The sequence below is a fragment of the Tinamus guttatus genome, unplaced genomic scaffold (genome assembly GCF_059628265.1).
Source record: "Tinamus guttatus ecotype Peru unplaced genomic scaffold, ASM5962826v1 Tinamus_guttatus_pri_ptg000207l, whole genome shotgun sequence".
Lineage (NCBI taxonomy): Eukaryota > Metazoa > Chordata > Aves > Tinamiformes > Tinamidae > Tinamus > Tinamus guttatus.
In genome coordinates, this window is record NW_028288741.1 from 308,481 (window position 1) to 336,229 (window position 27,749).

The window sequence follows — 27,749 nt, forward strand, 5'->3', positions numbered from 1 at the left end:
TCCAGATGAACCTGGGGACGGACTCGCTTGAAGAAACAGTTTTGCAGCGTTGGATGAGGCTTGTGTTGAAAATAGCGTTAGGAGGAGCATGGAAAGCCATGCTCCATGGCAAAGCCACCTGTCTTTGCTGCAAAATCTGCCATTTTAGGGATCTTCACGTTTCATCAGAGTCTTGAAGCCGTTGCTTTGCTCCTGTCCTTGAGGAAAATGGGCCCTGTTTCCTTAGACCGGTATTTTCTCCATGTCCTTGGTCGTGATGAGGCTGGAGATGACCAGAAATACAAGTGGCCCCGCAGCCTCGCCAGGAGGTTCCCCATGACCCAAACCTGGAGGGATCTGCTGGGGCTCCGTGTTCACCTACAGATTTTGCAGCAGTTACCAGGAATGCTCCATGGGCCGGGCAGCTGCATCACCGAGGGTGTCCGATGTGCTGGTGGCTGGGAGAGGTGCTTGGGTGGCCCCATGAGCAGAAGAGGGCCAAAAAGTGTGGTTTTCACTCAGGTTTGTGGTTTTCACTCAGGTGTTTGTGGTTTTCACTCAGGTTTCACTCAAGTGTGGTTTTCAAAAAGCCCTTCGTGCACAGGGGGCGCATGTCCTGCTCGTTTAACCCGTGCATTTGGCTTCAAAGGGAATTTCTTAAGATATATTTCCATAATATGGCGCTCTGCGGGAAGGCACGCCGCTCGGAGCTGCACTGCAGGCTGCCTGGTGTCTGGGGAGTGGCATTAGCTCCATGAAAGCAGGGTGACACACTGAAAGATGCTTGAATTTCATGAAATCTGGCACTTGTTAAAGATTGAGCCGTGGGATCTCCAGAATCCCATGGCTCCCAACCCAACCTCCTTCTGGAAGCTCCTCCTTCAGCTGCTCACCGCGTTGCTCTCACCGCCGAGTTGTGCTGCAGACACGTAGCTTCATCAGCTTTCATTAGACTGCTCTGGCCAAGCGATTAATTAAACCTTTGTTGGCCTGTGCCCAAGCAGGAGCCAAATTTTATCATCATCCAGGGGAAATACAACTTGCTAGCCCCATGGGTTCCTGTCATCTTCCTGTTTTTACTTGTGGGGAATTACTACCTGTCAGAGAGGAGGCTGTGGTAGTGATGGGCCCTGGTGACCAGCGGTTCAGCTGTGTGTTGTTGTGTGGTCTCTAGGGCATTTTCCTTGAAAATGGTATCTGTAAGGCTTCTTAAATTGTTTAACCTCCAGCTCTTGCCAGTTATTGCCTCTTCTCCTCAGGCCTCGGTGACCCGAGAGAGCTCTTTGCTGGTGTAGCTCTTCTCAAAAGGCCTCCCAATGGTTATTGAATAGTTTTGTGGAAAGCCACGTCTCCAGAAGGCTCTCCCGAGGGACACTGTGAGCGGTGCTGGGGCTTGAATTGGGATAGTGCACTCACGGGCAGGGCGCTCGCACGATATCACGGCTGATAAAGGTGCTTTGTACTATTTGATTGCACATTTTGGGCCCGTTTGGTGGTTTTTTGGCACCGTCACGGTAGGTAGAGGAGGCCAGTGACCGCCGGCAATCTTGGGTTTATATCCTCACCTAGTCGAGTCGACCAGGAGAGGTTTCAAGAGAGGGCCAGCACCTACCAGGCGGAGCCTTGGCCTCCACAGCAGCCCCTTGGGCCTCGCAGGGGCCCTCCTAGCCCTGTTTTCTATTTTCAGGTTGCTGAAAACAGAGCTGCGCCCTGATTTCTTTCCCCAGTTTGAATTTCGCGAGACAAGTAAGTGCGGTTTTAGATAAACGCTCGGCGCAGCAGACAGATTTATGGAATTACCTCATAGCAAGGCCAGCCTGTTTCGTTGTCACATGCATATATATCTTCCCCCTGTTTTGTGAAATGTTTTAATCTCTCGATGCCGGGGTGAAAATGCTGCGTTGACTGTGAAATAGAGAGAGGGCACCACACACTGACCGCTCCAATAATGCGCACCAGTAAATATTGTGCAAGGGCTCAGGGATCCTGATTTCAGGATACATAATATATGAGAAGTTAAGCTGTTGCAAAAGCACACAAAAGGCTTCTCTGAACCATCATAAATTCATATGCTTTAAATTAGGAATAAAATAGTCTCTCTTTTTTCCATTAATGGCAGAAATGATAGGTCTTAGTGGTGCCTAATACTCAGTTCCCTGCAAATAGTACCAAATTTCTACGTATTCACCACATATATTTTATTGCTATAATTTGTGGTTCTCCCAAGCAGAATAATATTTTTACTTCAGTGAGTATAGCAGCGCAAGTTAAAGGTCTCCGATGTATTCCTTTAAAGTGACAGTTCATTGCAGCGAGCTTCCTGCTTTATAACGATACTTATTCATGAGAAAAGAAGGATAAAATATAATGTCATCCTTCAGAGCCGTAGACTGGAGCAGGAGGGAGCTAAATCCTGTGGCTCGGAAGCGCTCCACAATTCCTCTCCAACACATTCCGGCTTCTCCAGCTCCCTCCTAGGTGTTCCCCAGCTTGGAGAGGGGGAAAGCAAATGTGTTGCTTTGTCCTTTGGTTTTGCATTTCGCATTTCGAGTAGGCGGACGCACTGCAGCCCCCGGGCTCAGAATAGTGCTGCGGAGAGGAGCAGTGGATCCCTCCAAGCCGCGGTCCTTGCGGCATTCCCGAGCGTGGGAAGGAGGCAGCGTCCCACCTCCCGAGAGCACCGGAGGAAGCCCGGCCACGGCAGCCGGCGTCGGCAACGCGCCTCGCCGTCGGGCAGGGAACGCGGGCGGTGCTCGCAGGCAGGACATAACTGCCAGGGCTTAGTGCCGAGCAAAGGGCCTTTCAGAAACAAAAGAATTAATGTTTTCTCCAAAGAGAATCAGATTTCGCTCGCTCCTCGCCGCGCAGACATGCCTTGGCAGTCGCGATTGGCCTCGTTCGGTCCGGTGGAATCCATTATTTTATCGCTCGGCTCGTAGCTGGCAGCGTGACAAAGAGTTTATTCCTCTTTGGAGAGAAATCTGACCAAAGGACACAGTGCTTGAATTTAGCAGATCTCCCCAGTCCTGAGACATTTTTCCCTTCCTGCTTATGCTGAGATACCTAATGGTTTGCCTTGACGGCTCTGGCATGTTCTTCACATCCCAAATTTATCCCATGCCTGGACGAGGACACATCTTTAATGAACTCCAGGCTTTTGCTCCTCCTAAAGCCAAATAAGGAGGGCTGGCAATTAATCTGGCAAGGAAGGTGTAAATAACTATGCAAATAATAATTATGCCGAATTAGCTGTGTTTGCCTCGTTGCCAAGGGATCTTGCAGTGCTTTTGGCATCCCATGGAAGGAGGAGGAAGCGGGACGGTTGTCTGGGTCTGGGTAACACAACTGGTTGTGGAGGCACCGAATGACCAAGCAGAAGATGACCCCATTTTGCGCTCACGTGCAAGATGAGAATTCACTAGGCAAGGTCAAGGTCTCCAAAATGGCTCTTTTGCTGTTGGTTTTTCCAGGCTTTTTGCTGGTCTGTTTCTGAGTGATCCCAGGCCAAGTAGACAGCGCAGGGAATTGGGCATGAAATAAGTCCTCATTCGACTTGCGTGGTGGAGCAGGCCCTCCAGGGCCTCTTGGACCACCTCAGGACCTCTTGGGCCACCTCTACGTCATGCAGAAACATTTGGGTCTTGGTGATGGCCAGCGCCGTCGCAGACCTCGCTTGCCTCTGGCACTGCATGTTTCGAAGTGGGGCTCGGCCGTGGTCAGCATCCGTGGGCGCTGATGAAGGGTCGCTGCGGCCACCAGCTAAGATATTACCAGAGGAGCAGGAGAAAGGAAGAATCGGGATGGTTAAGAGAGAGACTTGGGATCTGAACGGTGGCAGCACTGCTGAGAAGCAGCTCACGGATCCGTGCTCGGCAAAAAGGCATCAACCCTTCAGGGCCAGGCGTGGAGCACTCGCTTCCTTCTCTGACCCCAAAGTCAGAACCCAGAAATGCCATTGCCTTTCTGTAATTTTGTATCTTTTTTGTTTTTCCTTTTCCTTTAACAAAATATTCAAAGGCGAATTTTGTGTGCGTTTTGGCACCTTAAGCGAGGAGATGAAGACGTCGTGTTTCAGCTCCTGGAAAATTAGCCTCCGGGGGATAGTCCCGGGGAAAAACATTTGTTATTTCTTGGGTTTGGGGGATAGCCCGTTTGAAGGTTAGGGCCTCTGGTGCCTGTCGTTCGTTATAGAGACATCTAACAGGAAAATGTTTTCTTCCCCAAGGAGTCTGGTGTTTGGTATGTAATGCACAAAGCAACTTTTGTTTTTAGGAAACCTTAACTTTTCTCGTCTTGCAGAAGCCTCCAGCAGACGAGAGTTATTGCATGTTAGTGGTTTCCTGGGTCCCGATGACTCTAAGCTAAGCTGACTTGAGTGGCAACATTAATTATTTTAGTGAGCAGCTATTAAATGTAGTTATTACGCATTAAAAAGCAGACTGAAAGCACTGACTTTTTAAGGAAGCTCGGATTAATGATTTGAAAGGTTTTGCGAATTCATCAGAGAAATGGAAATCTTAAAAAAAAAAAAAGTCTTGCAGAAAAAAGACAGCTTTGATTTCTGCAGCTCCTATAGATAACCATAGTTAAAGATCTAATTTAGGTTGCGGTTTGGGGAAGTGTTTATGGATTATTGGCATTTCCAATCTCTGCACTTCGCTCTGAAATTAATTAGAAGGGGATAAATGTGGAAACGTGCTGCATGAAGTCGCCGTAACGCAAGGTACTTGGAGAGCACTTTGGATAGCTGGTGGAGGGGTATTACAAGGAAAATATAATTTGGAAACGGAGTGAGGGAGACGATCTTTGCCTTTTTCAGCGAACAAGGCACTGAATTTGTGTGGAAAATGCTAATTATGGAGCAGGCTAGGTGAAATTATCAGTCAAGTCACAGGCCTCTGAGCTGAAAAAGCAAGGTGCCATAGTGGAAGACCCAACTTTTTATCTACTTTTGCAATTGCCTTTTTGCTACCCCCATTTTTACCACGCAAGTTCAGGTGTTAATTGTGACAGCAACGAGAAATGACTTTTCAGAGGCTCAACCCCGTGGTTCAAGAGCGTTTAGTTACTTTATTTGCGCCATTTCCCTGCATCGCTTCTTGGGTTTGGGGGTGGTTTTTTGTTTCCAACGAGGCTATTTCATGTTGGAAACGCTCATTTTGGGGCTGGCCCCGCTTGCACCCGCGCGGGGAGCTGCAGGTGGACATGGATGCAGCTCCGTGTGGGGCGAGCGATGGTAGCGCCGTAGATACTTTTCACTCATTAACAAGTTTTGGGGGCATTTTGCTACGGATGTACCGTTTTTTTTTTCCAGGTGCTGCTAAGGCAGGTTGCTCTTCAAAGCACAGAACTGAGTCCGTCTCCTACGTTCCCTATTAGCATCCCAGGGGAGTATTTTCCCACATAAAGCAGTATTTTCCCACATTGCCCTGGCTTCCTGCAGGATTTGGGCTAAAGATACAGAGCTGACCCGTTTATAAAGCTTCTCCCTGGAAGGATTGAATCCACACATAAGTCTGGGTCTGTCCTGTTTCAGTGTAGGAGTATTTGGGTTTGCTCTAAAAAAGCCTGATCCAAAAGCAGCTCGTGATGAAGTTTCTCAAAAATGTCAGGGGGTTTTGGATGTCCCAAGTCAAGAGTGTCTTAAAGACTTTTGTGAAGTTAAAATATACCTGTATTTTGTTCAGCTTGTCTGCATATTTTTTCCAGGGTATATGAGAGGAAGGGCTTTATATATGTAGAAAAAATGTTCACGTACTGTAATAGTAAGTGCAGTAAGTTAATAAAACTTCCTTTTTGTATGAAAGAGATAAAGAAAAGTAACTGGCCAATACAGTACCATTAATCTATTCTCTTTTCTCCTTTCTCTCTTTACTTCTCTCTCTACAATAGAAGTGGAACAAAAAGGTAATTAAATACCTTTCAAATTATATATATATATATATATAAAACTTATGTTATAGGCTAAGTTATTTAACAGCTTAACGTTTTAGTTGAAATACTTGTCATTAATTCTCACTCCTTTTTTTTTGTTGTTATTAAAAGTTTATTCAGTATCTCTGCTGCTCAACTTCACTAGATAACTCTTTTTTTTTTCACTGAGAAGCGTTGCCAGTGCCGCTTTCTTACCTTAAATTGTTCTTTAGAGGTTTAGACCATTGCCCTCCTTTCCAGCCCCAAAAAATTTGGGAGAGCATTACATACGCGTGCGTATATACATATGTATGTGTGTGTATACACACATATGCACACACATATGTGTAAATATATATATGTGCATATGTACATCTCTGCTGTAAAGGCCTCTTGGACGCAGCGCTGCCGTGGTGGCTGCTGCGGGGGGTTGCTTGGGCTCCGCTGGAGCCACGTGCTCCTACACCAGCTGCTAAATCACTTCTGTTCCTATTTCTGCTGCCTAAATCCCTTCAATTGCTGGGGTTTCTACAAGAACGGGCTGCCCTGGAGGTCGGGGATGCATTTGGGTAGTAGCCCCGCGCGGCCGCCGTGCCGGCCGTCTCCGTCCCCACAAAGCCGGGCATGTCCCGCCACTTGACACGGCCCCACTCCGAAGTCTGAGCAGCAAAGCCCCCCTGGTCAGTCCAGCCACCCCTCTGTGCTCCTCTCTCATGTAACAGTAGAAGGTACATGTGTTTTATTTATTTATTTATTAAGTTTGAATTCCTACTATATTTAACAGGACATTTATTTTTTATTTTTTTAACTGATTCAAATCCAGACCTTGGGTTCCTCTCCGAGCAGCCTTGACTCTTCTCCTTCCTTCTCTCCTTCCTTCCTTTTCTTTTCCTTTCAGCGGTCATCCATCATTCATTTCCAGTCATGTGGCCTGCATGCTGTGTGTGTCCCGTAGCGGCTCCAGAAGCTTCATTTCTAGTTAAACCACTGGGCCCGTAGTTGGGTTTTCCTCTCTCCCCTGCCCCTGCTTTCCCATTTGCTTTAAATACTCCTCCGAGGTGCTGGGGGATCCACCTCTGCTTTGCTCTCGGTACCCGTTAAGTATTTAATACCGCTTGGGCCGCAGCGGGGGGAGTTTGGTTCTCTTATTTCCATTTCCAGGCCACTCTTCTGGGGGGACGGTTGGAAACAGCCGTGCGGAGCAGAGCCCTGGGATTGTCCCCCTGCCACCGGGTAGCTCCGCGCTCGCTGCGCAAACACGTTCTGGCAGCCCGAGCCCAGCGAGCCCGTGGGGGCGCGTGGGGCCGTCGGAGGGCATGGGGGCGAACGGGCCGAGTAAGTACAAAGAAGTGGGGAAGGTGCCGAGGCGAGGAACCAAAATCAGTGGATTAAGCACACAAAAATCCCCAAATCCGATCAATTTGGCGGAGCTGGCGTTGTTCTAGCCGCGTGGCCAGTGGGACGGGAGCTGCCGGGCATCGCTCGGGCGCTGCTTTGGATCTCGACCCATCTCCGCTGCAGAGCCACGATAATTTAGAAGTTGTGCCGCCCCCCAGTCTCCCAGCCCCGAGCTGCCGATAACGCCGGGACCTCTGTCTAAAATTCTCTCTCTTTTCCCCTCCCTCCCGGCAGTTTTCCTTTGCCCCGGCCTGCTCAAAGGAGTTTACCAGAGCGAGCACTTGTTCGAGTCGGACCACCAGTCCGGGGCTTGGTGCAAGGACCCTCTGCAGGCATCGGACAAGATCTACTACATGCCCTGGACGCCGTACCGCACGGACACGCTCACGGAGTACTCCTCCAAGGACGACTTCATCGCCGGCAGGCCCACCACCACCTACAAGCTGCCGCACCGCGTGGACGGCACGGGCTTCGTGGTGTACGACGGCGCCCTCTTCTTCAACAAGGAGCGCACCAGGAACATCGTCAAGTTCGACCTGCGCACCCGGATCAAGAGCGGCGAGGCCATCATCGCCAACGCCAACTACCACGACACGTCGCCCTACCGCTGGGGCGGCAAGTCGGACATCGACCTGGCCGTGGATGAGAATGGGCTGTGGGTGATCTACGCGACGGAGCAGAACAACGGCAAGATCGTCATCAGCCAGCTGAACCCGTACACGCTGCGCATCGAGGGCACGTGGGACACGGCCTACGACAAGAGGTCGGCCTCCAACGCCTTCATGATCTGCGGCATCCTCTACGTGGTGAAGTCGGTGTACGAGGACGACGACAACGAAGCCACGGGGAATAAAATAGACTACATATACAACACGGACCAGAGCAAGGACAGCATGGTGGACGTGCCCTTTCCCAACTCCTATCAGTACATCGCTGCCGTGGATTACAATCCCCGGGACAACCTCCTGTACGTGTGGAACAACTACCACGTGGTGAAGTATTCCTTGGATTTCGGACCGCTGGACAGCAGAGCAGGTAAGGGTTGGAATACGGAGTCAGACTTGTTTTTTGTCTTTTCCTTTAAAGGAAAAAATCCTTTAAAGGACTTCTTTTTCCTTTAAAGTTGCTCTTTTTTTTTTAAAAAAAAAAAAAGGCATTTCGCTCAAATCACAAGTCTAAATATTATAACACTTCCTCTAAGAGAGGGATGTCTGGACCTCGGAGGTCTTCCAACTTCTAGGGGTTGAGAGCAGAGACCCGAAGGTTGTACCGACAAGAGTGAAAACCCTTCTGCAACCTAATCCACCTTAATATTCACCAGCACTGCTCGTTTTAATCATAGCCCTCTTGTGAGACTGTCTTGGTAAACAAATACAAGCAAATGCCAACAAATCCTCCTCTCCAAAAAACAACCCCCTCCAATAGCTTTTTCTGTTATGCTGCTGCATAGAAATGAGCATTTTTGCTTCTCCAGACGTTGGATTTTGTCCCCAAAAAGGTGGCTCCATAAAGGCTCTTGCTGCATCCCCCAAGAGTGGAGGTGGGTGATTTTTTGAGACCTGCCTAGGAAACACAGACTTGCAACTTTTAAGGAAATGCTTTGGTCTTCCCACTTAAATAATGCTCGGGAGAGCAGGTATTACAATATTGAGTATTTAATAGCCATACAAAGTTAAATAAATATGCCCTTGCAGCTAAGAAGGACAACGATCCCCTATGGCACTTCTCAGACAGCCTCTATACCCTTAAGTGCCTCTCATATATTTCATAGTAGTGCAGTGAGAAGCGATACGGAGCCACCATCTCCATCGCTGTTACATGTCCAACTTTGATCCTCCGCGCTCGTATTCAATATTGCAGGATGCTCTCTTGACACGTGATGGCAACCATTGAACTTCAGCAAAGGGTTTTTTTTTCCCTTTCCTTTGTTTCTTTCTTTGTCCTAAAGCGCTTTTACAATGCAGATAAGGTGAACCCGCTGTCCTTATAATATGCTAATTAAGCGCATTTGTGTCGCGGGTAAAAGATGTGGCGGCGCGGTGATGAATAAGAACTTTAAACACATATGACACCTCGTTAAAATGTAATTTTCGCATCATAAATCTGAGGCCTTTCCCGTTGACAGCTGAGTAATAGTGGGCCGAGAGTCTCGAGCGCTTCCAAGCTGTCACGTGCTCGTAGGTGGCCGATACTGGTCTCGCGGCACCATCCACCTTCAACGCGCTCCGTCCTTGCCGGGAAAGGCATCTCAAGGGCCACTTCTTTCCTAAATTCCACTATTGCACCAGATACAAATTGCTTTTGCCTCAAGAACCCACTGAGCTGAGACTTGTTGGGCATCTCCAAAGTTGGAGTCAGGGCAGCTGAACGTGTTGGGACAGCTTGTCCTGCTGGAAATCAAAGCATTTTTAGGTATCTACCAAGCTCTTAATGGCAGCTTTTGCTGCGTTTTTATCTTCCAGCTGCTTTCCTCTTGGCTTTCCTCCTATCCTACCAAGCATCCCACTCCCGTTCCTCATCCCTGCTTACAGTGTCAGCTCGTGGTTGGGCTCCGTGGCTGGAGGTTGGCCCTTGCACCCAACTCCACTGAGTTGGACCATGAGCAGCCTTTATCCTCCGTTCTTTTCCCATATATGCACGTCCTGTGATGCATAGTTAGTCTCCAGCTAACAGTCAAAAGTTAGTCTATAAATATTTCAGCCCCTCTCTGTTATTCGTGTAGAAGGACCCAAGTTGAGAGCAACGTGGAGACTCTTCATCTCTATGACCAAGCCGGCATCTCAGGCTGCATTTGGTGGCCAGCTGGTACTTGAGCTTAGAAGGACAGGAGATTTTCCCTCCGGAGAGGTGCTGCAGCCCAGAGTGCACGCATCACACATTCCCCATTTTGAAGCCTTGCACATCTCTTCATTTTTATCCTTTTTTAAAAAAAAAATTATTTCCCTTTTTAGAAAACGTTGTTTGACTAGAAATGCTAACACGGTCTCGTGCTGCAGGACGCCTTCGCATAAGTAGAGATTTCCTGCCTTTTGTCAGGAAGGCTGCAGTTTGCACCCTTTCCCTTACCTTCTCGGGAGAATTCTTAAAAAGTGCAAGACTCCTCAGCTTTCAAACACTCCCTTTGTGCAACTCTTCATAAATATTAATGCTGTTTGGCTAGCGCAGCGGGAGTATCTTCAGTGCTTCGCCAGGACGAATAAATATGTGCTTGCTCCGTCCTCCTAAATAAAAAAGTGCTGCTCCCAGTAGGACTGGGAAATGAGAGGTGCTCTTGGGCCTTGATAGACCTTCAGTCCCCGCTCTTACCATGATGCTCCTGTTAAAGTTGCTCTTTAAAAAAAAAAAAAGACATTAACTGTGTATGAAGGCTGTTAGCTTTTCCTCTTCTGCAGCAAGCTTGGCTTCAGGAATCTGTCTGGGGACTTGATTAATCGTAGCCTCGTTAAGTTCAAGGCCACCAGGTTGTCCCCGTGACGTCCCCTGCAGGTTTTTCTCCTCGTGCAGGTATTTTGCGAGCTCAGGTCCAAGCGTGTCCCTCAGAGGCTGAGCTCTTAGTCCAGGGCATGGAAGGAGAGGGAAGATACCACAAAGGCCTGAGGACCTCTCCTGTGGCAGCAAGGGATTGCACCGTGTCCTTGGCCTTTCCACGTGAGTTTCTGTAGGAAAGGATCCATCGTTTGGGAAGCTGCTGGGTTGTTTTGTCCCTACATTTTTATTTTCGTTAAATGAGCAACTTTCATTCCTGCTCACAGCTGAAAATACCTCCTCTTGGGCGGTTCGTGGGCCTTGATGGCTCTCCCCGTTTGCCTGACACTGATTGTGTTTGCTCTGGAAAGAAACACTAGTATTTTTAGCACGACTTATTAAGACTCGTCTCCTGAAGTCTTGTTCAACACTTTTAATTAACTTCTTCACTGCAGCACTGCTGGGCCAGACCGGCTCTTGTTCCTTTGGCTAACACGGCCAGGAAAAAACAGTGGGGGTCCTTGGTGCTCTCAGGAGGAGGAAAAAGCTTTTTAAGAGTAAAGTACACCAATCCCGAGTGTCTGTTTGGAGCCTCACCTTGCACAGGCCCATGGGTGTGTGTTGGCCAACGGTGAGCCATGGACTCTAATGCTCTAAGGATAATAGAAATTGGATGCCGGCACAAGTGCTGGATCTGTAGGATCTACACCTGTAGGAGCTCAAGTCCCTAAGTCTGCCCAGTGGTTTTATGTTGAAATTACTTTCTTTCTGGGGGTACTCACCATTGGGAGGCACAAGGTTGTGCAGGCCGTGTCTGTTAGGACAGGTTGCCTTAAGGGGATTTTTACTCGCTGTAAAGGGATTTTTGCTCAAATAAGATGCAGGACTCGAGGCAAATGTCACCAAAAGGCAAGATTCAGCTTAAGCAGCCTTGTTCTGAGAGAGCACGCGGGCTGGTTTGTGTAATGAGCTGCCCAGCTCTGTGCTCGTGCAAAGTGCCAGCTGCTCGAGGCTCCCAAGCAGGGCAGAAAAGCGGCCAAACGACCGATCTGAAAACTGCAGCAGGTCATGGGTGGCCATGGAAGATGACGGGGAATTGGGAGCCCCTCAGTTACACAGCCAGATCGAGGTGGAACAAGGTCGGGCAGCCACAACTTGTCCCAAATGTTTTTGCCCCCAAAAAAAGGACACAGCACCGTGCAGGAACAGCCTCCTGTGGAGCTCAGGAGGAGCCAAGCAGAGCTCTGGGAAGCCAAAATCCGTGTAGGCAGGACACGGCGTGGCGTGTCAGGCCATTGCAGCGTGTCCTCTTCATACAAATGAGTTTAAATTGACTCTGGTATGAAGAGGAGAACAGAGAATTAAATTAGATTAATAGATTTTTTTAAGACCAGAAGGGACCGTTAGCTCATTGAGTGTGACCTCTGTAATGCAGTCGATTGGATTTCATCCGCTCCCTCCTGCACGGAGCCTAATGACTTGACTGGAGCTCAAGTGCATCTTCCAGAGAGGCAACATATCCTGCGCTCAGTGCTTTGCCTCTGTGGGCAAAAGCAGCAACAGAGAGCTAAAATTGTATTATAAACGTGCCTGGCTATCGTGTCCAGCCATTGAGTGCCCCCTTTTGCATCGTCACACATTAAAAACAAAGCAGTAATCCCCAACATGCTTCCTGGGGTGGGCTCCTTGCACCTCACCCTGTGCTTGGGAGGTTGCCTTCCATGGGAGAGCTGAGCTATTTCCAAAGGTACAGGAGAAACCTGTTACAGGGAGTGTGAAATTCCTGAGTAGATGCGGAAAGTAGTGGGGAAGCAGCCTGATAACCACTGCAAAAAAAGAAAAGAAACTTCTATTTCGTTTCTGTTTGAGCTGGAGTGGTAGGGAGTGACATTTAAACATCTACATCTGTCATCAAGGTCTAATTTTCTCGCTGATGAGAACATCTGTCTGCGGAAAAGGGCACAAACTTGTCCCAGCCTTTTTCTCCTGCAAGGCACCGCGTAAATGTCTTTTGCCTTTTGTCCTCCCTCTTCCCTCTCTAAAGGATCCTGTGTTGCGGCTAGGTGGAGTGTGGTGATTCGAGGAAGGGAACCGTGAAGGAAAGGAAATTGTTTTGCCAGGTTTTTCATGTCAAAATGTGTTGGCAAATTCTGAGGGAAAGAAGTCACCCTTTCTTGCTGTTGACTCTGAAATAAGTGCTTTACCTATTCTGTGCTCTCTGTGCGGCACTCTTCTAATACAAGAGATTGATCATTGATTTCTTTTCTTTTTTATTGTATATTTAACAATAAAATGAAGTGATGATCTATTCTCAGCTGGATCTCCAAGGAGTGCAGCTGTTTTTCATTACAAAGGGCAGTGGGGAGAGGAAGGTAATTAAAATTTCATTGTTTTTCCCTTTTGCCCAAATATCTTCACATGGTGCAAACCGAAGGAAGTTACTTAGCCAAGACAAGCGCTTCTGCAGTCGATCCCAAGAAGTGAAGCTGCAGAACATACCCCACGCAAGGGCACGCTGAAGAAAGCCAAGAGCAGTTAGACAGCAGCACAAATGGGAATTTCAAGCAACGGTGGCATCGGTCCCCAAGCCAGTCTGAGCTCTTTGCAGCTTCCCTCCTGATGCGCTTTCCCTTCTGGCTCAAAAAACTCAAGATTAATGGAAGTTCAAGGATTCAGTACTTCTAGTAGCCCTCGTGTTGAAATTTAAGATGGGTAATTTAACTTTGAATTGATTTTTTTTCTTCTTTTTCAATCTGAGCTTTCAGTTTGTGCGTATTTTTATCTCAGCTGTGCTTGGGTTTCCTGAATTGCAGGCGAGATTATCAAGAGATATTCATTAGAGAAGTGTGGTTATTAACAACATCAAGATTGTTGAGCTGAATGCCTGAAACATGGGCCTAGTTATTAAAACATATATATATACACACACACACACACACATATAAGAGATGCTATTTCAAATGGAAAAAGATCATTGTGTTATCTTCTTCGGGGTCTCTGTCTGTTGGGTTTTGTTGTCTGCTGAATCCCACTGAGATTTTCATGGACAGGTCGGAGGTAACCATGTTTGTACATGTGAGCAGGAGAACAGCCCTACTAGAATCCAGTGGCTTGGTCTCAGGAGAGGGAGTCCTCCCCCTGAAAGGCAGGATTTACCTTCCATAGGAGGCTTCAGGAATATTTATATATATATAAAAATATATATAACGTCTGCAAGCTGGATTGGTTGCCAAGGTGATCTAAGTGTGCATTTATCCTTGTGGAAGACTTGCCTGTACGTGGGAGCTGTCCAGACAGGGTTTGTTTTCCCCTTGGATGAAGCTGCCTTGAGCAATGCATCCATTCGAAGAGATCCAAGGGCTTGGTCAGCTCACCCGAGCGTGCCTGCTATTTCTGCACTTTATCCAGGCGCCAAGGCACTATCCCGACCAAATCCATTCAATTCCCCACATCACTCCAAATACACTATATGGACCTGCTGCATTTCCCCCCTTTTTTTTTTCACCTATTTTCCATCCCACGAGCCCCTCCGCATGACACCAGCGTGACATAAGGAGTTGGCCGAGTCAGGAATGTTGGCTCTGTTGGCCAACACTACGTAAAAGATCAAAAAGACTAAGCCAAATATGAGTGATATCCTGAGCACTGGGACAGCAGCTGTGAGGGATTCACCCATGGGGAAGGGGCAGGTTCCTATCCGGCAGTTTTGCTATGTTTTGCTTGGGAAAAAGAGCAGTTTTCAACTCTACTGCTGCAATATTGACTAGGTCACACAGTGATTCCCAAGCTGACCGCTCGCGATCCGAAGTACAGGATTTCTGTCATAAGCCTCATAGAAATTCAAGGATTTCCCAGTCAGGAGAGGAGTATCCGGGCAGCAAATGGGGATAACTGAGACACCACCGCTTCCAGCCTCAACTTCTGTGAAGGTTGAAGTTTTGTTTGTTTTTATACTTTTCCACGTTCGAATTGAGGCATGAACGTGGTTGCTTCTTGAGCAAAAGATGATTTAAGGGAGCCAAACGCGAGGTTAGAGGTCACAGAACTCATGATGGTGGTCGGGGCTGGCATATGGATATGTAAATCTCTACGTTCATTAAAGCAACCCCCTTTTGAGTGGTTTCACCCCCAGGCAGGGTGAAGACATCCCGCATGACTCATAGGCGTGAAGGAGGCTTGGGTCCCCATTAATATGTATTATTCCAGGAGCATAAAAGAGCATCGTGTCGTTGCAGGAAGGGTGCAGACTTGTAAGCAAAACCGTCGCGCAAAGCAGCACGGGTGGGAACTTAAAACTGGAGCAGCTCGGAGACGTTCTCGAAGGCGGCTGAAGCGTTGGGGTTCCGGATGCAGAATAGCTGGGGCTGTAACACGAGCCTCGGGCCCCTACGGAGCGTCTTGGCAGTGCTGTTTGACACGTGCACGCGCGCCCCGCTCACGAGCACGGTGCTTTGGGGGAGGGGGAAGGCGCAAAGAGCAGCGCGGACGCCTGTCGGGGTCCGATCTGGCTGCCCGAGCAGCTCCGTGGCTCGGCTGACAGCACTTTAGCGCTCAGGAGGGAGTTGTCAAAATCTCTCCGCAGGCAGCCACGTCCTTCATGCTGACGCATACGTTGTGTCGCCTCCGAGAGGAAAAGGAAAAGAAAGGGACGAGGAAGCACAAAGTGGCTTACATCGCTTTTCTTTCCATTCATGGGGAAAATAACCCACCCCGGCTCGTTTCTCCACCAAACAAGGTAGCGTTTATGTCTTTCACCGCTCGGTCCCTTCCTGACGGATTGGGGATACCTGTTTTTGTGGGGATTTGGTGAAGCCTGTACCCTGCGCTGGGCAGCGTGGTGGAAGCGGAGCCGGGAAAGCGGCATTGGGCACCGACCACCTCAGAACACAAATTGCTCCTCTCCTTGCCTTTCCTTAACGAGGAAGGCTGCAGGCTGTCACGAACGGAGCAGGGGGAGAGCGACGCGTCCCTGGAGCAAAGCTCACGGTGTTGGAAGCCGGGGGACGCTTCCGTTCCTCCCGGATCGACCTGTCTGCTTCAGGCCTGTCTCCTAGCGCTCAGTGCTGCGCCTGGGCCTCTTCCCCTCACAACAGCTCCTGGATGCTTTGCCACCGGAATCGAAGCTCCACGTGGCAACAACACCTGTAAGAGAAGAGAGGCAAAAGGCAAAGCATGAGGAGGAGAAAAAGAACGAGTAACGAGTAATCGAGATAAAACGGGCTTTCGTGGGGATGGGAAAACAAAGGTGACGTCTTTTCACAGCAAAATCTGTTGCTCAGTGTCTCAGAGGAAGCAATGGGAAGCCTACGGAGGTACAATCCAAAACAGCATAAGGAACAATTCTGCATCTGCAGAGAGGGGCTGCACGACTTTGGCTACATTTCCCCCCAAATCTCTTGCAAACCTCTCCCTCCCAAGTCTTGTTGACCCCACCTGGAGCAGACTTCCCTGGGCCTCATCCACAGTGCGTTGGGCTGCTGAAAATCTGCTTTGGACATTGGGGTGGAGACCCTCACGCAGGAGAAGCAAGGAGCACGGCCTGCGGGAGCTGGCGTGGTGCTGCTCGTTCCACGTTCACCCCTTGCGATGGGGCCAAGGCCGCTTTCCGGGGCTTAATAGTGTTCCCTGTTGCTAACCCCACTCTGGGCAGTCCCGGCTTGCAGGTAGGCACCATCTTCTCCAGGACTCACTACTTTGAATCCCTTCATCCCATCTTCACATTCATCTATGCGTTACAATGGTGTGTTCCTAAATGCTGCAGCTGTCCCCAGGTTTGGGGCTGGTTTTGTTTTGGGGGTATCCTCTGGGGCCTTGCATTTAGTTTAAATAGTGAGACCTGCACATGACAGTGACTTAACTAAACATATCCCTGCTCTCCTCGCTTCTTCCCTCACTCTTCCTGCTCCTTCTCGTGACCCTTCTCCCTCTGCTCCAGGATTTTCCTCCCGTAGAAAAGCTTTGCTTTTAATGCAAAGTGGGAGAGGGCGGGCAGCGAGGAAACGAAGGCTGTTCTGTAAAACAGTCCTGGACGAAAGGCAGGAGAAAAAGGCTGCCGGGAAGGATTTGGGTATATGCAGAGCGTGGGATCTGAGTGGAATCTGGTTAATGACAGGGCAGAAGAGTTTGTTCACAAACCCACCAGCTCTTTAATTCCTCTCTCTCTACTTTTTTTTTTCTTTTTTTAAATGTCTGCATGCAGATTGTGGAGTTCAAAATGCCCATGAGTAGAGAGAAGAAAAGGGAGAAAAAAGCACTGATTTGGGAAATCAAAGAGGATGGGAGGGATGATCCTGGAAACTGCAGTCCAGCACTGTCCCCAGCTACATAGTCACTTAGGGACGGGTTTTTGAAGATGTGGGGATGCTTGTTTTGCTCTCTGTAGGCATCAAATACTCCCCCAAAGCATTAAATGGGTTACCCCAGGCCAGGTTAGCAGTTCCTCCTCGTCAGTGGGTCTGAAGGTGCAGTTCCTGCGCCAGGCCGGGAAGTAACTGCAAAAGCAGAGGCTGTTTCCGAGCTGCAAACGCTGCCTCCCTCGGTTTGACCTGAGAACAGCTCCGCATTTTTCTCCTCAAAAAGTCCAGTTATGTCCAGCTTCCCATGAACAGCTTGACTGTGGGTATCTTGTCAGAAGCATGCTTTATTTTTTTCCATAGCTAAAAACTGGGCCAGCTACTTATTTAAAGAGGTGCCGTTATTGTTGGAGTGTTCTGCCGCGTTCAGGCAGGGGCTGACGTTGGGCTTTTTGAACACTTCTCCCTTTTCTTTTGTTGGTCCTTTGCGCTGGAGATGTTTCCGTAATTGGAGTCCTGGGTTCCTCGAGCTGTGGCTCAACCTAAGCACCCCCAAAGTCACAGTGAAGTGGCACTGCTGCACAACACGTGTCCAGTCACTCTTTGCGACTGACTTAGCTGACCCCGTGCTCAATATGACACCTCAGCAACTAACTTGGCATTCGTGCACAGAAGATGAAGCACAGTAATTACTTAAATTTCCTCATATATATGTTTATGTTGATGTTAAAACAGGAAATGTGATTTATTAGCAGCTTTGGTGGAATGGTGTGTTTTGCGTCTACAGCAAGGAAGTCAAAGCTTTCTCAAGCTTGCTGCTTTTATCTCAGCTGAGCACTTGATGCTGCCACTTCTTCCATATTAAGTAAAAGCTTTTATAAATTATTCATAAACTTCCATAGCTATTCCTGCCTCGTAATGAATGTCTAAATAAATGTTAGTCCTCGGTACAACAGACGTTCCTGTATCTTCTTGGTGAGGCTGGCCCCATGGTGACAGGGGCACTGCTCCTGCCCTTGGCAATGGGCTCGGAGCGAGTCCTGCCTGTCCGCGTCTGCTGCAAACCAGGCAGCCTTGGAAGGAGGAATTGGGTTCACAGATGAGATCACGTGTTTCTTTTACCAGGAAAACAGGAATGGGAAAGCGGAGTAACTCATTGTTAGCCTGGAGCAGATGTGCTGTGTTTCAGCACCTAAAACCACTATGGAGTACAGGGTTTTAGACCTCAGTAATGTCCAGTTGCCCTAATGGCTAATAATGGAATTATCGGAGTCAACCTCACCGTGCAAAGCAGTAAATGCATTTCCTGTCCATCCGTCTTCTTCTCCCTCCTTTTCCACTAATATTTTACCCCCCTGAAGAGATGTTTTCCCATGTTACGTGTACCAACGCACTACACTCGTGGTGCTCCTGGATGTCATTACAAGGAAGCCCGAAGACTGTACCGGATCCCTGCTCTCTGCAGCACTCGCTTGGAAATTGCTTGGAGCAGCAGCAGCAAGTGTCAACTGGGAGCCATATTAATTATTTGGAATGTGCCTCGTAAGAGGAATCAACTGCTTTTATTGCCACACGAATATGACTTGAAAGGGGAAGGTTACTCTAGCTGTTCCCATAATCTATGTGTCATTAACTCCTCTTGTTTAGAAGAACAGATTAACAACCCCAGAAACTGTTAGGGTAAATAGATGAATTACAACAACGTGCTTTTATTATAAGTAGAAGTTTCTCGGTGTGGTTGCCTCCAGGTTGCTAGAGATGAGGAAGGTCTTTAGCACTAAAGGCAGAAGCTGTGCAGCAGTCTTAGGAACTGGACAGGTCCCACTGAGGTACAAATTCCTCAACAAATCCTTTCCCTTCCAGCTCCCTCTGGAGCTGGAAGCAGCAGGTGCAGTTGTCCTTTGTGCAACACTCTTTGCTGCAGGTTTGCTGCCTCCCAGCCATGCTTCTCCAATCAGAAGAACAGATTGAAGGGGCTTCTCCCCCAGAGTTTGAAATAGGTTGTCCTCCGTGCATCCTCGTCGGAGAACAATTTGCTGTGAAAGATGGTAGTGGTAAAATAACTATCACTATTCAGCAGAGTATCAACGTCTGCTTGGGAGACGCAAAAGAAATGTGAGTGTTTTCAGCTTCCTTCCGAACTTCAGTGTATGTAAAACTAGGCAAGAGAGGCAAAATACTCACAAACTTGTTTTTAATACAGTGCCTTAAAAACGTGGTGTGTTTAACGGTAAACTCTGTTAGCTCTTGAGAGGAAGTCGTGGAAACTAAACCCCTTATTTGTCCACAGGGCAGGCTCACCACGGGCAAGTTTCCTACATTGCCCCGCCAATCCACCTGGATTCGGACGTGGAGAGGCCGCCGTCTAAGGGTGAGTCCTGGCGCAGCTCCGCGCGCGCTGCCCCGTGGCCGGGGGCCTCGGTGTGTGCCAGGTGCTCGTGGCTCTCCGGGGAAAGGGGCCACGTGCCATGCAAGGACGCTGGCTGCAGCAGATTGGGCCTGCTGGGAGAGTCGTGGGAGAGTTGTACAGGGGTGACCGTGTTCAGGCCCGGGTTTTGTCCGTATCGTCCTTACTCTTAGGTTTTGCTGGAGTCAGGGGGGATTCCCTCGCTCCAGAGGATGGCTCGAGCTTTAGGTGAGCTGATTGCCCTTGGGAGATGGCTCCCAAGGTGCACGGGTTGAGCCAGGAGGATGAGTCTCACCAAGACGGGTGCATCCGTTGAGTTGTGCAAGTAAAGGGCTGGGTCCTTGGTTGCTCTGCCTGCTCTGGAGGGTCTTCCCCGTCGGCTTGCGTTGCGATGGACCCTCGTGCGTGCCCCATGGCCTGGGAGGTGTCCTGCAGAGCGTGGACCCAGCTTGGCACAGGAGTCATAGATGTCACTTTGCTGCTGTGAACTAGGTTGTCGCTGGTCTGGTAGGACATCAAAATGATGGAGTTTGTGTTGCTCTTCTGTCCCGTGCACGTGGTGGAGCATCTGCATCGACATGCTGTCAGCACGTACCATGAAGAAAGGTGGGTGCTAGGTTTGGAAGGCTCCCCTTGATTTAGAGGGAGCTTTTCCGTGTGTCTTCATCTGAAATTTGGTCGAGTGGACCTCAGGAAAAGTAAGGAATTGTGTCTTCCTGTACGGGAGCACTCCGGCATGATCATTCCTTGATGGTCCCTCCTGCCTCTGGGCAACGTGGAGCGTGTGCTGGGTGCTGGAGCATGGGCATAACTGCTGGTTTGTGAGGATGTCCAAAGGTGGGGTTATTGCTATCGTCTCCTGGGGAAAGAGCATGCTTTCACGTTCTTTTCTAAATTCTAAATCCTTTCCTAAATTTCTAAATTTTCTAAATCCTTTTTCTAAATGCGTAGGAGGGATGCGAGTGTGTTTACTCACCTTTCCAGGCACTTTAGGACATGCTCAGGGTCTCTTCCAAGCTTTACCCCTGAACTGCAAGGACTGCTTTACCAATTTTAAGGAATGCCAAAACAGCACTGCCCTTAAGCTATCACTGTTGCTTCCACATGATTCCCAGGGCTGGCATTTTCAAGAGTGCTGTTTTAGGGCAACCTTTGTAAAACCACTGATTTTAGGGACCTCTTGAGCTCGCGGAGGCTGTTTCCTCCTCTGCAGAATGAGGTTCCTGACTATTTGCAAGAGCTTGGAGATGAAAATGGTTTAAAGAGATAATAAATGATATTATCCGTGTCCCTGCTGATCCTTCCTCCCAGTTTACTCGTCCAGGGCATCACTGCAGAGTGATTTGCGGGTATGGGTTGGTGTTGCACTTACTGTGGCAAAAATAATATATATATATATATTGGCAACCACCTTGCCATTTTAATTGTAATAAGAAAGAAGGGAGCCACTCTGGGAATATGAAAACATCTTGGCTCCCCACATCAAAACCAATGCCAGTTCAGTGCTGCTGCGGGCCTGTGCAGCTGCGTTTCTCAGGCAGCAGGTTGATTTGCAGGGCCTTCTTCCTTCCTCCTCCTTTATTTTTTAAAGAAGTCCCCCCCGGTGACATTTGCCCGCGCGGTTTCTGCGCGCGGAGCATTTTTACCCACCTCTCGGTGTCCTGCCACAAGGCCTGCATAGGAGATGGACTCCAGCAGTTTGCCAGTGCATTAGTGTCATCATGCATTACCAGGTAATTACTCTGAGCCGTTGCTCCGTATAGCAACTTAGTAACGACGCTGCAAATCACTTAATAAAAATAAAGGCCTGAGTCAACATTCTTGAATAAAGATGCTTCTTTTTCCTCACCCCTTATTAGTTATCAGGTATTAGCATTTCAGGAGCCTCTTTCTTGGGCTCAGAGGGTCCCATCTCACCATGTCTTAAATTCTAACCATGGGCGGGTGAGGACAGGCCCCTTCTTTTGCCCCCCAGTCCTCAGGATCATAATCCATGTATAAAAACAGGTCGCTTGCTCCTGACAAGAGCCAAGAATTTCCAAGATAAGAGCGGTTCTCATCCGCCAGCTTAGGGAGGGATTTTATGAAGTTATCATATACAGCAATAAATTGAACGTAGTGTTTGAACTAAAAATCTGCCGGGTGCTAAAATACGGGGAATGGAGTGAATGAAACTCCCTGCATCCACGTGCTAAAACTGCCGATGAAGCTTTACAGAAGCAGATTTTACTGCATGTGTGGAATCATATTCAACATGAAACAGATGCAGGGCTCTGCAGCTAAGCAGCGCGCGGAGCGCTCCGAGCCTGTCGAGCTCACTTTGTCCAAAGGTTTCCTTCAAGGTGAAGCTCGGAGAGAGCAGATGTTTCACAGACCGATACACCTGGAGCCAGGATATTTCCAAAACATGGAATGACAGTGAATATTGGCTCCCAGCTCTATAAATACATAGCCAATACAGGAGCTTGGGTAGGCTCACGTGCTTCCTGAGCATCTTGCTCTAGGGAGGGCTGTCGCTTAGGCCACAGTTCAGGTCCTGGTCGTTGCAGCAAACGTCATCCTTACAACATCCGAAAACGCACAGAATCTCTTCCCATCGGGATCCTGACCTCGGGAAGGCCATTCCCTCAGCTTGAGCGCCCCTCTGCCTCCCAGTGCCGCGGTCTACACCGATGGCCGTGCGTGGGGCATTGGGTTTGGAGCGTGGGTGTCCTTGAATCCCTCCACAGGTACCGAGGTTGGCGGTAGCCACAACACCCGGAGCTCCTGGAAGCTGTTCGGAACAGCAGCATCGCTCCCACTCGTTGGAAAGGGGAGGGAAAAAGAACTAGTCTGGGAGCTGAATAACCCCTTTTCCATTATTCCAAAAAGGGGGCATTTTTAGCTAGTTTTTTTTTTTTTTTTAGCAGCTAACTAAAGCTGTCTTGTAAATGACTTAGTAGAGAATGGCACGAGCTGCTAAAGGCAACTTGAAATGTTATTCTCCATAGGCCTAAGCTCCAATCCTGTCCAAGAAGCTCCATAGGGGCGCAGAGCCTGGAAGGTGCTTTGGCCCCACACGTTTGGTTTTCGAGGTGGTAGAAGTGTCCACCCACCTGCCCGCGGCAGCAGCTGGAGAGCAGAGCCCTTGACGGAGTTATGGCCTCGAGCATCCCCAATCCAAAGGGAACCCCTGGAAATGGCTGCCGCAGCGGTTCCACATGGAGGGGGAACACAGCGCTGTGCTCAGCACCCGGAGACCCTTCTCTGCCTCCTTTTTTTTCCCCTCCTCTTTCTGCCAGACTAATTTTTGGCTACACTTCTCTGCTTGAAATATTTATAGGGCAAATAACTGTTTTAAATGAGCAGATGGGGGAGACATAAGACAAGCTGTTAAATTAATAAACATGTGCGGGGCTTTATCAGTAAGGGAGCCCGTTTTGGCATTTCTTCTGGATGATTTGTATGGCCTATCACCGTTGCACCTGGTGCAGGGACAAGAAATGGGCACTTAATAACCGAACAATGTGCAAACTCCTTCCATTATAACTTCATTATGTCAGATATAATCGTCTGTAACTAGATGTCAGCTGCATTATTTATGGCCCGCTCCCCTGTGGAAGAGTGGCCATAGGAATGAATGGCCCCATTAATGGGAAGGAGCTTTTGCTGTAACTTTTCCCCTCCTGGAACACGGTCCGTTTTGTCATCTGGAATTAATTCTGGATCATTTCGGGGCTGCAGAGAAATGCCGGTTCTATTTATATTTGTGTAATGGGGAGGCGATGGCAAATAAATCATACAAGCGATCCGATTCCAGGTCCACGGATTTCCAAGGCGTGCTTCCTTTTCAGATGGAATTGGACCAGTCTCCAGCACATCTCTGGGTTGCCTCTCTGGAGACCTTAAGAAGGCAGACGAGCTGGGATAGCCCTTCCAGGGACTCCTTGGGGTCTCATAAAGGTCTCTGTTGCTAGTACCGAGTGGGTCTAAGACCCGTTTACTCAACAGAACGTGGATGTGCCGCGCACTGGGATGTGAATTTCTGAGCATCATAAGTGCTACAAGTTTTGCTGTGGAGGAATATCACCCAAGTAAGATGCTATAGCATCTTCTCCTGGAAAAAAAAGAATATATATATATATACGTATACATACGTATTTAGTGGTTGTTATATGACCAGCAAAAGCACTTGGCACTTGTGGCTCCCAGATGGCTGGAGAAGGTGGATTTGCTCCTCAGAAGTGGTGGTTCTTCTAAAATACTTGATCTTAGAGCACGCTTTGGCCCTTGAATTGCCTTAGCAGTGGCTGCCGGGTTATTCTTCTTGCGTTTGTGTGCATGTTTTGTGGTTTTTTTTTTTTTTTTTTTTGTTATAGCTACGGAAGTTCTATGATGTGATAATAATATATTCAGAGGGGAGATTTGTCTCCTGTGAATCGGGTCCTGTTCAAAGGCGCTTGTGGAAATCCCAGCCCTAATAAATGCCTCCTACATACTGATTAGCAGATAAGCATCGTGGAGCCCCGTTGCTGCGTCTGTAACTTGGCTCCCTCGTGGAAGCCCTTAGAATTGAGGCTTTTCAGCCAAGTTAATATTGGCTTGATAGCTGCAAGGTTTGCTCGGAAGGCGAGTGCTACCATTCCCCAGCTCCAAGTGGTTTTGCTCTTGCTTCGGATCAGCTCGGTGCAGCTCATTCTCCTGGCAAACTGTCAGAAAACGGCATTGCAAAGAACTCGGCTGCCTCCGCGAAGAGATGCAGCCTTGGCTCCATGCAGGGCTTTGCTGTCACCCTTGCACTGGGGCATCCGTTCTTTTCTTCTGGAGAGGATTGCATGTGCACAGGAGCACAATTAGGGATGTGCTGTCGTGGCAGCCTCCCCTGTAGGTCTGCAGGCCTTTCTCCAAGTCCTGTTTTTGCCGTTATTTCGTTAGACCCTCTGTTTGGCGCGGGCGTGCGTTACGGTGCCCACAAATTCCGCGCTGCTCCTGGCAGGTAAACAGCTATGTTTCCCTTTGTGGAATGAAGCGGAGCAGGCAGCCATAAATCATAACTAACTAAATAAATAAATAAAATATCCCGCATTTTGATTCGGGAGGAAAAGGACAACAAGCTTCCCAAATTCGTGGCAACCCATCACAGCGGGATCGCCGCTGAAAAAAAAAAAAAAAAAGGAATTTTGAATTCCGGGGGAATTTGCACAGAAAAATCTGTCAAAACCGAGCAATTGCAAGAATTTATTTACTGAACTTTAAAATTGCCTCACAGTAGGGATCTGGAACTGGCTCTGCTGAGAGGAATTTTGGCAGAAGCAGACCAAGGGCTTTTACCAGCCATATTCAGCAACAAATTTCTCAGCATTCTCCTGAATTAATGTGTTTGGATCATGTAAACAAAACATTCGTCTTTCATTCCTAGGTTTCCCGACCATTTGCAGTGCTGCTGTCTATTCTATGATTTAGGTACCTTCTGATTCATTTAATGCTAGGGCGATTCCCTGAAAAGCCTGCAGTCGAGCGGCACGCACACGTGGGGAATCACAGAACGCTTAAGGTTGGAAGGGACCTCTAGAGATCATCTAGTCCAACCCCCCTGCACACGCAGGGTCACCTAGAGCATGTGGCACAGGACTGCGTCCAAGCGGGTTTGAAGATCTCCAGAGAAGGAGACTCCACAACCTCTCTGGGCAGCCTGTTCCAGTGCTCTGGCACCCTCACTGGGAAGAAATTTTTCCTTAAGTTCCTGTGGGACTTTTGGTGTTTCAGTTTGTGGCCATTACCTCTAGTTGTGTCGGTGGCCACCACTGAAAAGAGGCCAGCACCATCCTCCTCCCTTGAGGTACTTCTAGACACTGCTCAGGTCCCCTCTCAGCCTTCTCTTCTCCAGGCTGAACAGGCCCAGCTCCCTCAGCCTCTCCTCACAGGGCAGATGTTCCAGGCCCCTGATCATCCTTGTGGCCCTGCGCTGGACTCTCTCCAGCAGCTCCACATCCCTCTTGTACTCTGGGGCCCAGAACTGGACACAATACTCCCAATGTGGCCTCACCAGGGCTGAGTAGAGGGGCAGGATCACCTCCCTCAACCTGCTGGAGACGCTCTTCTTAATGCACCCCAGGATCCCATTGGCCTTCTTGGCCACAAGAGCACCCTGCTGCCTCATGGTCAACTTGTTGTCCACCATGACACCCAGGTCTCTGCTCTCCAGAAGGTCGGTCCCCAGCCTGTACTGGTTCAATAAATCAAGGAACAGTCCAGAGTCTGAAACAAAATACTAATGTCCATGGTATGTCCATTTCTAAAAAAGGTACCAGCAGACATCTCCTACTTCACAACTTGATGACTAAGCAAGCGCTTCATATCCAAGGCCTGAAGCGTTACAGCCATGCAATGGAGCTTCAGAATCCCAAGATCTGCTGAGGTTGGTCTTGGTGGCCAACGAGAGAGAAGGGAGAAGAGCTGGGCAAATCCATGTGGGTCTTCACAGCATCCTGAGGCCAGTAACTGTGGTTTCACATCAACCCGGGCCTCCAACACATCCATCATAAGCAAAGTCACTTTTTTCTCACTTCTTAAGCCAGGAGCTGCCCAGGGAAAGGGCCGCACTTCATCGTCCTTTTGGCTGGAGCCTTGTACAACGGGGCCTTTGACCCTTCCCGGGGCTTTAGAGAAGTTCATATTACTTTTTACTAGTAGAGGCTGCCATAATTCATGTTGGAGCTGCCTGCATGCACCTGGTCATAAAAGCCATGCGCAAGGCAAGGCGCCTGGCCCGAGAGCTGTCACTGGCTCGTCGGGATTAAATACGAGGTGCGCCGAGCTCAGACTGAGCGCTGGGAGGGGAAGGGCTTTCTTATCCGTTCTTGGGCCTCTCAGAACTTTCCTGGGGAAGTTCTGCCTCCGCCTGCTGCTATAAACCTGCCCCTGGTCCTAGAAGGTGCGTGCACCCCTCTCTAAAGCTCCTGCAGGCTGCGGTGTGGTTAAATCATTGCAGCTCAGGGTAGAAATCACACATACAAGACGACGGGGTCGACGCTCGGGGTGTTTTGCAATCATTTGTTTCATTAGCTGAAGCTCTCTGGGGAGGCGTTTATGAAATGGCATACTCCCAAAGTCCAATTTAAACCTTCCTTTTTTTTCTTCTTCAATCGACGGAGGATTCATAACGCAAAGTGTTTAAAAAGATGCAAGAGAATGAGAAGCACCAAACCCCCCAGCTCTTGAAATGGGCTTCCAAGTTCCCGTTGGGTAGTACCCGAATACAGGACGGGGATGCAGGGTTTCCACGTCGTTCTGCAGCAAATGTCCCTCCTCACCCTCCTGCTTCCAGGGAAATGGTTCCTAATGGGGAGCTTCACCTTCCCAGGGACCCCCCGACACCTTAGTATCCATCAAATCCTTCTTGTTCTTGCTGTAGGATTAGTCACTGTGCGCTGCCACATACGTATCTAGTGTCCCCAGTGAGCGACTGTCTGCTGTGAGGCCCTCTAACTGTAGAAATACTAATTGGTTTGCACAGGCAATTAGAAATTACCCCAGCAAATATGCTCCAGGAGCGGTGTTTTTATTTTTTAAGAGAACATTGGCCAGGGAAAGCGTATTATCGCCAGGCATTTTCGCCCTGCCCATAGCCCACGTTGCTGGCGCAGAGCTACGAGTCTCGCAGAAATTCAAGTAGAAAGTGGAAGAATCGTAGAATCACAGGATGGTTAAGGTTGGAAGGGACCTCTAGAGATCATCTAGTCCAACCCCCCTGCACACGCAGGGTCACCTAGAGCACGTGGTACAGGGCTGCGTCCAAGCGGGTTTGGAAGATCTCCAGAGAAGGAGACTCCACAACCTCTCTGGGCAGCCTGTTCCAGGGCTCTGGCACCCTCACTGTTAACGGGGGGGTTGTGTGTGTGCGCCTCAAATAACCCTGGATAAGATCAATAGGGAGCCCCGTAGGGCTCCGCTTAATCCTGTAGTGATGCTGGGGCTTAGGCAGAGCTGCCCCATAGCTGCCCCTGGCAGTCAATGCTCCTGTCAAAGGTAAAGGGTGGCAAGATGGTTTTCAGCCAAGAGTTAACACTTTCCCAGCAGGAAAGTACAGCGTAAATCAGTGAGAACAGCCAGGATGGCTGATGATCTGCTGCCTTCCTCCGAGGATAACCTCATGGTTGAAGGCCGCTTTTAATGGCCAAAATCTGGGAAATAAGGAGGGAAATATGCCTTAAATGAGTCAACGTTGCACGTATCCCTGTGCGATATCCAAGCTGGAGATAGCAGTGAGGGGAATAAACTCGTTTCATTTTTAGTTTTGCTGAATGCTCCTTTTC

The 27,749-nt window shown here is 48.9% G+C and overlaps 1 protein-coding gene across 7 annotated transcripts in view; it reads left to right on the top strand.

Annotated features, from left to right (window-relative positions):
• Positions 1 to 27,749, top strand: part of ADGRL3 (adhesion G protein-coupled receptor L3) — a 157,648-nt gene that overhangs the window by 50,738 nt on the left and 79,161 nt on the right. For 6 of the 7 annotated variants that reach the window (XM_088524135.1, XM_088524136.1, XM_088524140.1 and 3 more), the window contains exons 4-5: positions 7,525 to 8,325; positions 19,339 to 19,419. In XM_088524135.1, coding sequence (XP_088380261.1) covers positions 7,525 to 8,325; positions 19,339 to 19,419 — 882 coding nt within the window. Of the gene's footprint in view, positions 1 to 5,871; positions 5,887 to 7,524; positions 8,326 to 19,338; positions 19,420 to 27,749 lie in introns of all 7 variants that reach the window. The other variant, XM_088524134.1, reaches the window with a different exon arrangement.